Source organism: Pseudoliparis swirei, chromosome 1 (genome assembly GCF_029220125.1).
Source record: "Pseudoliparis swirei isolate HS2019 ecotype Mariana Trench chromosome 1, NWPU_hadal_v1, whole genome shotgun sequence".
Taxonomy (NCBI): Eukaryota; Metazoa; Chordata; class Actinopteri; order Perciformes; family Liparidae; genus Pseudoliparis; species Pseudoliparis swirei.
Genome location: NC_079388.1, coordinates 6,777,137 through 6,789,418, shown reverse-complemented (window position 1 = coordinate 6,789,418; position 12,282 = coordinate 6,777,137). Strand labels below are relative to the sequence as shown.

Genomic DNA, 12,282 nt, shown 5'->3' with positions numbered 1-12,282 from the left:
AATATTATTTTGCCCCCGATATCACGGAGGCAAAAAAATGCCCTCATAATTTCTTCTAATAATTCTAATTTAATAGCATTTTGTTTTTGTTCTTTCTTTTGTCTGTCTTATCTGTATTGTACTGTACACAATCAATAAATATAATTTTCAATTATAAAAAACTAAGAAATAAGTTAGAATTGTTAATAGTAGTTTAAGAAAATTAATAAATACTGCCTAATAGTCTTATTATTGACATTTTTATGACAATTGCTCATATACTGTAGGCCTAAATAAGTATAATTATTATTTTTGAACATATGTTAAATGTTATTTCCCAAGTTTCAAAAAACTGCCCCCAATTTATTTTAAATGCCCCTGGTTTTTAGTCGGTGGGGGCCAAAATTGCCCCCTAAAATATATATAAATGTCCTCCCCTGGTTTAAGTATGAATTCATGTTCTGCTTTCCGCTGCAAAAGAGGAGCCACATTTGTAAACATGTGCGTGGTAAGTTCTGTATCCATCCGTAATTATGTTCATCTGAAAAGTAAAATGTGTCTCTCACAAGTTAGAAAAAGGTAAACAGACATGTTTACAATGTACCCAGCCTGTAGAAATGACACACACGTCCTCTGGATAACTCTGTGTTCAATCGGCTTGGCGTGTAAAAGAAGAGTGTTAGTTTGATCCCAAAAGAGTCAGCTGTCCACGATGAAGAGGGGTTTGAATCAGGACGGCACTAGAGGAAGAACGGCCTCTGCAGACTCTTCCTCCCGCTGTGAGCTGGGTAAATGTGGCGAAGCGGCCTCCATTTACCCCACTTCCAGCAGAGGCTTCGGGTGAGGTGAATTATTTACGTGAGCAAGTCTGTTCTTGCCCAGAGTTTGTTTCCCGGGGCCATTTAGTCCGTCTCTGTTTGTCTCACAGTGTTTGCAAACATCCCTGGAGGAGGACAACAAAAGCGTTCAGGGAATGAATGTCGGGAGGTGAAGCCACGGTTTGTTTATCCCAGTCAGCCACCAAACGGCGTGTATGTTGTAGTTTAATGATTATCTCAGCATGGGGGGGGTGAGTTCCTGCTGGAGGAGGAGGAAGAGGAGGGGGTGGGGGACAGTTATGAAATGACATTTTCAGAGTCATGGTTTGGAAATACTTTGCCGAGAGGGCGGTTGTTTGGGCTCGGTAAAGTGCCTCTATTGTTTAGCCCACAGATCCTCAAGAGTTTTCTCAACTCTTGCCGCTTGGAAAGAGGGCGTGTGGGCAGAGGCCGGACCATACATACCGACGAGGGATACAGTCAATATTAAGGGGAAAGAGACGAGGAACAAAAGCAGGGAGGTTTAAATATTAACAGAGCATATAAAAAGTGGAATGTTGTTTAACAGAAAATCACCGTTACGGGTCAAAGGGGACCAAGTCTGGACAGAGCGATCTAAGTATAGAGGCGAGTTGGACTGGTGCTTTATGGGAGGGAGGCTAAAATAAAATAAACTATAGACAACAGTATATATTTTATAATTGGCACTAAACACTAGATACAGCGGAGGCTGACAGGAATGTCCTGAGTTCTGCAGGTATTCAGTCAAAAACTAAAGTATTGGACAAGTTGAGTTATATGATGGGAACACGTGTGTCCCAACTTTCACGACAATCCATCCACCTAAAAGACATGCCAACCTTCATGAGGCGCTAGAGGCAAAGTCACGGGGTCACCAGGAGTCAGTAGATGGGATTTCAGTAGACGGGATGTCAGTAGACGGGATTTCCCTTCTCTTTTTTCATTTATTTTTTTCCGCTTTCAGCAAATACTGTCGAAAAACCCGATGCCGTCTGCGAGACACGGGCCACTTGGGAGAACGTGTTGTTTGCCAGCTTGACAATGAGCCGGAGCACGAAAGCCGAGCCAAAGGGGAACCGCCTTTAAAACCAACAACGATAACATTTGGGGTGGCTGAGTCAGAGCCCAGATATCAGCCCTGAATCGGGAGCTTAGCTTGGGAAGTTTCTCAAAGACTAAACGCGGGGAAAGAGTTGCAGCATCCAGATGTGCCAAGCTGACTCAGACCTACCCACAGAATGGAGGCTGAGGCCCGAGGCCGCCTGCTGAAGGCGGGGAACACTTACATGAGAAGTCATATTTTACATTGGTCATTTTTGTTTTGATCTGGGTCCACTTTTCACTTTTGACATTACATTTAATTTCCCGCCGGTCCAAAAATAAATATATATATAAGCTACCATACTGGCTGCCATCACTTTGACGTGTCTTGGCAAGTTTGAGCCTTCATGAAACTCCACCTGACTGTTACAACATTCAACAGACTGGAGCGTCACATGTGGAGTGGAGCACACACACACACACACACACACACACACACACACACACACACACACACACACACACACACACACACACACACACACACACACACACACACACACACACACACACACACACACACACACACACACACACACACACACACACACACACACACACACACACACACACACACACACACACACACACGTATTGTCTATCAACAACAGGCGTTAGAGGGAGTCTGGTCTCAGTCTCTGCGGCGGGCTCAGCTCCTTCTCTGTTGGAGAGATTCATCCGCCACAACCCAACCTCGAGAGGAGCCAGAGCCACACGGCCCTGTGGGTGTGGCTGAACATGTCACGTGACTGCAGTGAGGGCAGCTGGGCGGACGAGAGGATTCCTCTGCAAGCCGCGCTGTCTCCAGCTCAACACACCGTGCAGCAGCCTGAAAGGAGTTGGGCTGGAAGAAGAAGAGGAGGAGGATGAGGAGGGCAGGTCCTGGGCTGTGGTTTGAGGTTATCCTGAGTCATGGAGGAACCGCCTCCTCCTCCTCTGGAAAAACTGACAGGGCCGTCACGGCCACGTGAAGACAAGTCAGTCTGGCCAGTCATATTTTTTGCCACATGAGGAAACCAGTTTGTGTGAGCCATATGTAAATAGTGGTGTGTTTCTATGGCTTGAACTGGATATAGGGGCGCCGTGTTTCACATATTATACATTTGGCTTATTTGCAATCTCCAGGTACAACTTGTATTTCCATACAACAAATGAATTATAAAAGCAGTTATTGTGATATTATAATTTTCTCATTGCAGTTAGATGTTGGTTTGTTTTTTGTGTGCATGTTTTCCAGTCAGTCATGTGAAATGTCACTGCAACCACACCCAGAACCCAGAGCGTCATTCCCTGTCGCCACAGCAAATCCTCGACACACAACCGATGGGAATGCAGGCACAGCTGTGTGTTACATACTATTTTTATAATTAAGATTTAAATCATAATTGTCACTAGCAGTGCCTCCAGAAATATGTAAAAGTAGAATAGAGCTCATTATGCTAAGCTCTCTACTGACCCCATGCGGCAGGAGGCCGGAACTGCAGCATGAAAGAAAATTAAGTACGAAAAGAGTATGAAAAGAAAATAGAAGTTTATTGAGAAGTCTGAATCCTGCTCACCCTTCCACAGTAGCAGAAAGACAACACAAACATTAGTTAAAATATGGACACATAAATACCGTTTCTCTTGCATCATGAAATCCAAAAGACAATCTATTCCAGTCACACAAACATAAAGAGGGGAGGGAGTGAGGGAAGGACAGCTGAGTATCTGTCCCACGGCTTCAGAAACAAAACAAAAAAGTAAGCGGCTGGTGGTCGGTCTGTCTCTAAACCTGAACATAAATAATGAGACTGTGCTGTAGAGAGACACCAATGGGATCAGTGCAGTGGTGGAGTGAGCTGAAGGATTCAGATTGTCGAAATTCCTCTTTCACTGGGTTACCTCCTCGATTCTTTGCTAAAAAAATTGTAACGGGTGGTTGAACATTTCGGGACATATTCGCTTTTGGAGACAGACATGCTCTTATCTGTACGCAGCCACCCTGGCTCAGCCCGACGCTCGTCAAAATCTGCCTACCGACACATCTGAAGCTCAACCGTGAAGTCCTCGCTAGTTTAATGCAGACGTACGCTGTAAAAACCAGTCCAGGCAGGGACCAGTAACTTTCTGGACTCACACTGGCTGTGCGGTTCAATCCCTCTCTATTGTCTAGTATGCCAGAAAAAAGATTGTGTGGCAAAAAAAAAACAATGATGCATCTGGTTGCATTTTGCAGTATGCGAGCAAGAAATCCTCTCAAAGTGAACATATGCAAGAGGGTTGAGGTTTCAAGGTGCAATGCTATGACAAAGCAGTTCTCCCCCGCTGAACGCATTATGCAGATTAACCAAGAGGATCTAACCTTCAATTAGCGAGCTTTACATGTGTCGGTAGGAGGATGCATCGCTGTATTTATCGCTGGCCAGGCTACCCGTTTCCCCCCTTACTGATTGGCCGAAGCCAACCGCCCGTTAGCGCGATCATTCACATTATTGTAGAGGTGCATCTTCTCTCCACCAGAAAGCATATACAAGTATTTCCCAAAATGTCCAACTATTTATTGTCGGAGGATGAAGCTAGGGGCGGGGTGGGTTGACAATACAAACGCAGCTACGCCTGCTGCTGCAGGAGGGGACACGTCTCAGAAAAATGTAGCACAGGTTATATTTTCACTCGGGTACCAATACAGACAGATGTTTGACGCACGCACAGACAGCTGGAGAAATGACGCAGGCCGAGTACAGTTGTCTGAACGACTCAAATAATATGTGTTAGTTTGAGCTATTTTACCGTACCGCTTCTCAACAGGAAAAAGAACAAAAGGAACTACCGTTGCATGAGCCTTCTTAAAATACCAAAAAAACAATCTGGGTGCGTTTTTATGAAATCTTAAGGCGATGCAGAAAAAAAACGCCTTCGGTCCAAACTGTCTCTGCGAGTGCCAGCCTGAGCATACGAGCATTTGGGGGGGGGGGGGGGGGGCTAATGGGTATAGGAGGCTTCAAACAATAGAGGGGTTACCACCACCCGTTACCAAACTGTGCCAAAGACAGAACACACTAAATGCTTGACGGCAAACAGCCCGGAACATAAAAACCTTCTCTACGGGGAAAAGTTCCCCGTCGCGCCGCCCACCGATTATGACAGCAGCGTGAGCAGCAGCAGTAGCGTGAAGCCCCTGCAGCTTCCTCTTACCTCACCCTCCTGTTTTTGGCACTGATGAGTTTGGTAATTTATGTGCATGGAATCCCACGTGTGTGGATGCAGCTATGTGTTTCCTGTATGTATGAGCGTGTGTGTGTGTGTGTGTGTGTGTGTGTTTACTTGTGATTTAGATCATGGCTGTACGTTCTTCTCTCGCTCACACTCAAAAATCTCGACTTCTCATTTGCCCGTGTCTAAATCAAAATACAGTCTTCGGGGTGGGGAGGGGCCACCTGAAAAGCTGTGTAAAATGCGGGTGACCCCCCTCCCCATCTGATGATAATTCTCTCCTGTCTCCACTCTTTCTCTACTAATCTTTCTCCTCCTCCTCTGCCCAGGATGCTCTAGCGGATGGCCTTGACAGGGCTCTTGAAGCTGGAGGCGGCTTGCAGCTGCAGCTGGTAGGCCATGGGGTGGATCTTGAACCCGTACAGCCTGGAGACACGGGAACAAACCAGTGAGCATTTCGTCTGGAAACATTTCAAGTTGGTTCACAAACGGGGGTTTAAAAAGTAACAAGCGGCAAAAACTGAATGAAATATGATGCAAGAAAAGCATGTGAGGAAATAGACTTGGGTGTACACTTTAAACGAGTGAACAGAAATCATATAATTGTTAACAACTCTGACACTAATCATCATTAATCATCATCAACACATGTTCAGTATTAGTAATACAATTATTTTTAAACATGATCATAATAAATGAGGGCTTTACTTATTTCAAAAGATTATAATGCTATAATTTGTGTACTTTTCTCTAATGACATTTAAATGGACAATATTTTCCAATGGTAATAATAATAATACATTTGTTTTTTAAGGCGCCTTTTAAGGCACTCAAGGTCGCCGTACAACACATTAAAAACAGTTCAATTGATGGACACAATTAAAAAAGCAGAACGATGAGACACAGCGCGCTCCAAAACACGCACACATTGGTCAGAGTGCAGATAAATGACAGCAGCAGAGCTTCGAGTTCGACCTGCTGCGCTCACCTTGGGACAAACTGATTGGCGGGCCTCTTAGGCCTGTACTCAGGGTGAACCATGAAGAGCATGTGGGGGAAGCCAGTGCCAAAGTAGGCTCCATCTGTGTGGTGGTGCCTGGAGGACTTGGGTGTGTAGACGTCCATACATTTAGGACAGTACAGCTTCACCATGGCCTCCCCTGGGATGTCTGACAGACCTGTGGAGGGGGAAGGAAGAGGCTGGTTGAGAGGAGCGTAAAACTGCTACATCGAAGAGGGAGACTGCAGTCGAACGCTGCTCGTACAGAACAAATACTTCCTAGTTCCTCATCACAGACGGCCAGGATCGGTGGCTCGATAATATCTACAGACCCACATTTCCGAAATACACCGTTATATTTTTCAAATTTTTTATCAATGTAAAATTGACACGAAAAAAATATTACTGACCATGTTTAAAAAAGGGCATCATGAATAAATTGCAAAAAAAGTCCCACATATTGTGAGTTGAAGGAGATTCTAAGTCGTTCTAAAACGAATACTCTAAAAGCAGGTAACAATTGCAGAGCTATGAAGCTGTTTTTCAAATGCAAAGCTATGAGACTTCGGCTAGATTACTGCATACTGTAACACTATTTGATCCTTTGTGAGAAACTTTATGAGTTTCATAATTATCAGCCATCTTCTGTACCATAACTTGAAAAACATGGATGTTTGTGTTGAAGTATTCACGGGTTTACTTACCGATAGGAAGCATCGGCTGATTCTCACAATAGACTCGGGGGCAATAGCCAAAATCTCCCTGTTGATACTTCTCCAACTGCAGAGTATAAAACAGCATATTAGAATACATTACAAACAAGTGTTGTTCTTTTACAAGGTTATTTAGTTATTACCGTAAAGATCACAATATGTACAAGTTACAATATTGGACACAAATGTCCTCCTGCACATTGTGGGTTTGACATTTTTGCCGTGTAATCACTCATTCATATCTTCACAGCTCTTGTTTACTAGAGCAGCGGAGGTGGAATAAGTACTGCAGTCAGATGTTTTACTTAAGTGAAAGAGAAAGTACATTGTATAAATACTCTGTAACAAAATAAAAGTCCTGCATTCATTGAGTGTTTTGATGGCACGGAACTACAAATCCAAATCGCCACAGGAGATCTCTATGGCAGGACTGTTGTGAACCCTCTGCAGCAATTATAAAACTAGCTTTAGAAACCATGACTTGGGCGGCTTTAGCTCAGTGGGGTAAGAGGGCCGTCCTGCAACCGCAGGGTTGTGGGTTCGATCCCCGCTCTCCCCATTAGTTGCAAGTCGAAGTGTCCTTGAGCAAGGCACTGAACCCCCAGTTGCTTCCCGGGCGCTTCACCGCAGCCCACTGCTCCTTAATAACTAAGGATGGGTTAAATGCAGAGAACTAATTTCCCCTTGGGGATTAATAAAAGTGTATATTCTATTGACAGTATACAACTACTTTATTTAAGTCCAACCCAGGTTCATTTATTTTCCGATTCATCCTACAAAAAACACTCCTTTAACTGTTAATGCAAGTCATCAACAGTGTTAAACGGACAACTTTAATGCCACGTGAATAGAAATGGAAAAACAGACAGAGGTGCAGCGGATTTTGCTGTAGCAGCTGGCGCCTACCATCTGTGCGATGCCTCTATTAGTGAGGATGTAACGTGCGTGGATGAGGCCGTACAGCATCTCCGCTGCCTGCTCGATCAGGTCACTCTGGTTGGGATTGTCCTCCAGCTCCTCGTCTGATGACAGAACGCAACATTGTTGGTGTCCACATTTCTCCTGACATTGTTACAGAGATGGAAAACTGCGATGAAAACACGTTCAAAAGGGACAGGGAATACCCAAAAACTAAATATAAATATCCAGGAGAGAGGCAGCGGGTGAAGCAGCCGAACAGGATAAACAGCCTGAAGACAAAAGACTGCCGAGATCAAATGTTCCTTCTGCTTTTATTTGACGATGACATGTGCGACAGTGCTCTTCATGACGGATTAAAAGAGCAGCATTACGTTAGACTCAGAATCATTAAAAGAAACACCTGGCAGCAACTACTTTTGCAGCTCATCACTGTTCTATTTGATGTCAGCAGTCAGTTTTTAAAGGTGTTCAAAGAGTATTCTGCTGCTGTTGTTTGGGATGATTATTTCTACTGTCTAGAGACAAGTATCCACCATTTCAAACAACGCAATGGATGGTAACTAGTGCTCAACTTAAGTTGAGAATGCGGCGGCATGAACATATGATACGTACCTGGTTCGAGGTCCAGGATCATGTCGAGGGCCTGGCGGTAGTGGGGAACCTGCTCATTGAGCCCCGTCAGATTAAACTTGTCCTGGATGTAGTCTTCATCCACCTTTTATTTAGGAAATCAAATGAGAAAACTGATTAATCTGACAATATTTAGCAAGGCATTTAACAGGATATGTTCATGTTTTATAAAAACAATGCACAGTTAAAATGATTAGAGCCATCAATACCTCTTTTAAAGTACATGTAGGTATGAGAGTATTTTTTAAACTAACCTATAAAAAAAAAAACTATTTGAATAAGAAACATTGGCACTTATCCTGGACAACATTGCGGAAAGTGTGAAAATACCAACTCACTGAATGGGTAAGAAATGTGCCCAACAACTCAAAGGCTAGGAAGAATTGTCACAGAAGTCACACAAACCGTAGGATGTATTCAGATAATAGAAAGGTTCAATATAGAGCATGCACACTCACTTCACAGAAGAACTCATTCCCCCTCAGTCCACAGAACCAGGAGATCCATGACACTTCTTCTGAACTGCTCATCTCTGAAGACCTATAGAAAGAAGGTGAACATAGTCATATGATGGATATGATCCACAAATAAAACTAGACATCAACTCCGCCATCCCACTCTCTGTAACATGGGGGCATTGATTATAACACCATCCACTGGCCACACTCTCTGGATATGTTCACAGTTGTATTATCCCAAATTAAGTCTCTTGAAAAGAGTAACTTGATGAAGCACTAGCTGCTCGCCAATACTGATGACGGCTAGGCTAACTACTTAGCAGGTATTATTTTATCAACGCTGTTGGATGTATAACGTAATCGTTGCAGCGTGTTTTTTGCATCGTTATGAAATACGCGTGTTGATAAAGATACATCTTATCTTGAATGTATGGTTGTGGTGCGGCCGCACGCGACCACAGCGGGTTAATTTGACCACCGTTAGCTCGCTAAGCTAATTCCCGCTAGCGGCTAGAACCAGAACTGAGATCCAATACGGCGCATCGCTAAAAAAACGGCCCAACGACAAAAAACATGCTCTTTTTGGAGCTCGCGCTGCTTCCGCGTTTGCACGTCTCAATGCGGATATGTGAGGGATTTCGCAAACCTACCCGGCTTTCAACTTTTATAGTCCTTCAAAAATCCAACAGATCTAAAAAATGTTGCAATCACACCGGTGTAAATAAGATGGACACCGCCTCCCGGTTCTCCCTCTCGAGCTTACGTTCTTCCTCTTCCTCCCGAGAATCGGAGGCAGCGTTCGGCGCCGCCTACTGTTTACTTTGAGTACTACACGAGCTGCGCTCACGTGCCTCTCAAATCTAGCACTTGCACTTCCATCCTTTATCCCCTCACTTTTTTACATCCAGTTTTGAGTTATTTCTCTAAAAGATAAATATCCCATACAACTTGTAGACCTATTCAATTCAATTCAGTTTATTTGTATCGCCCATTTTCACGAATGACAAATTTGTCTCAGAATGCTTTACAATCTGTACACATAGACATACATCCCTGTCCCAAAACCTCACATTGGATCAGGAAAAACTCCCAAATAACCCTTCACGGGGAAAAAAAAGGGAAGAAACCTTCAGGAGAGCAACAGAGGAGGATCCCTCTCCAGGATGGACAGGTGCAATAGATGTAATGTGTACAGAGGGACAGATTTAGAGTTAAAACACATTTAACTAGAATGGGCACTCGGTAGAGCGCATACCTTCGCATATCACAAGATTTGGCATTGACTTATGAACATTTTGGCATTAGTTGCATGCCAATTGGATAAAAAGTGACCGTGCTATGGTAAAAAGAAGAGTTTGACCTTTTCATGACCTTGACCTTTGAACCGATAGATCCCAAAATCTAATCAAATGGTCCCCGGATAATAACCAATCATCCCACCAAATTTCATGCGATTCGGTTTAATACTTTTTGAGTTATGCGAGTAACACGCACACACATGGCGATCAAAACATAACCTTCGCATTTTCAATGCGAAGGTTATGAATATGACAGTGTATGAAAAATTCGTAGAAGGCATATTCCACGATGGAGACCTCCACGATCCATCAGGCAGATGGAGGTAGAGAGGAGGAGTGTGCGGAGTCTCAACAGTGGGCACTCTTATTGTTATAGGGCCTCTCATAACTTTATTTAAGTAATTTATATTCTACTTTATACAACTTTTTATTCTTCAATGTACCACATGCATTACTGCCAACCATTTTGAAAAGCATGCTCTCCTGACCCATCCACCACCCACTTATTCTCGTTAAATATCATCTTAAAGACTAAACTAATACTTCACGGCGAAATGTGTTGTCAAATGTTGTTATTGTTGCATGGTAATTTAATCGGAAAGGCACAGCTTTTAAAGTTGGGTTCATGTGTGTTCAAGTGCCTGTAGTCAGTTTTCAAAAGGGGAACATCCATCCATCCATTATCCAAACCGCTTATCCTTCTTTTAGGGTCGCGGGGCGCTGGAGCCGATCCCAGCTGACAGAATGGGAACGTGAGCTCCTAAATTCACACGTCCAGATGTTCTTATTGGTTGTCTCAAAGGTCCGATTTTCTGACGACATATTGGTGCTTGAGCAAGATAGAGATTGAATAAACAGAGGGGTTGACGTGAGTGAGAACACGGCGATGAATCAGAAGAATCAAAGGTTATTGTCTGATTGTTTAACTGCGGTTAACAACAACACGTACACACTTCCTTACAAAAATCCCATAAAAACATGTAACTGACCCCACTGGCTCCCTAGAACATATTTACAAGTTCACAGATGTATTCTACCCTCTGGAAAAATTGCTGATAGTAGAAAATAAATAAATAAATAGAATTACCACCTCGCAATTTTGTGCCTCCATGCCTATCCAAGATGACCACACTTTCATGATTAGCACACAAGTTATCGAGTTGTGGACAAGCATGTGTTTCTTGAGGTCACAGTGACCTTTGACCATCAAATTCTAACCATTCCAACGTTGATTCCAACTGGACATTTTTGCACAATCTGAATAAATTCCCTTCATGTTTTCCTGTTATCATGTTGACAAATAAGGCCACCTGCTGCGGCGGCGGCGGTGGTAAGCTAACAGAAAAATGGCAGCTGGGTCCACCAAGTCCCATTTTGACGAGATGAATCCATTGATACGATTACATAATGGCTTTTGAACTCTTTGTTAAATTGCGAACCCCATTGACTTCTTTGTTTCTCTCATACATTTCAAGCGTACTGCGATTGTTAAGATGGTGCCACGCCTAGAAGCAATTATATTTGTTGCCACATGCAAACATTATGCCACTTCTCAAACGGGAAGTTAGCAGATTGCAACATATCATAAATGTTATATTTCTGATTTGGTTTGAGGTAACTTTACAAACAGAATTGTATTTACACCAAACGAAATAAAAGTCAGGTTTATACACTACAATCCTTTTGTGAAAACAGATGAACCTCTTAACATTCATTACCATTAGTATCCCGACCAGGAGGATCATGAGTCAACGCCTCAACTCTCATTGTGCTGCAGCAGACTGTATAATATACATATTGTGTGGCCGGTTATGGCTGCACGCTCAGTGACTCACTCTTTCCAGCAACACCTTTTACAGGCCGTTTCATACTTGCAGTGCTTGACTGACTCCACACTCAGCCGGGGGTAAATGATAACACGGGTTAATCTGCTTTTTGGCAATATTATACGACGTGTAATAAAACACAACTTTGAGCGGACTGCTTTCCTACATTGGAGCTTGTTTTGAGTTGTGAGTCCCTTCAGAGCCCACTAGTTGTGTACATCACCGGTCTAGTTGGCCAACTTGTGTTGTTCTGTTGTGCGTTTGCTTAACTGCTGCATTCCTATGACGCAGGCTCAGCGGTATGGTGACACACCTACATAGA

General features: G+C 43.4%; 1 protein-coding gene across 1 annotated transcript; it reads right to left on the bottom strand.

Moving 5' to 3' along the window:
• Positions 1–3,431: 3,431 nt before the first annotated feature.
• csnk2b (casein kinase 2, beta polypeptide) lies at positions 3,432–9,573 on the bottom strand. The gene is made up of 7 exons (XM_056412048.1): positions 9,487–9,573; positions 8,837–8,918; positions 8,361–8,463; positions 7,734–7,849; positions 6,819–6,894; positions 6,103–6,292; positions 3,432–5,540 (listed from the first exon to the last, which is right to left on the bottom strand). Exons 2-7 carry the CDS (start codon positions 8,906–8,908, stop codon positions 5,450–5,452), a joined length of 648 nt encoding a protein of 215 aa, XP_056268023.1. The 5' UTR covers positions 8,909–8,918; positions 9,487–9,573; the 3' UTR covers positions 3,432–5,449.
• Positions 9,574–12,282: the final 2,709 nt, after the last annotated feature.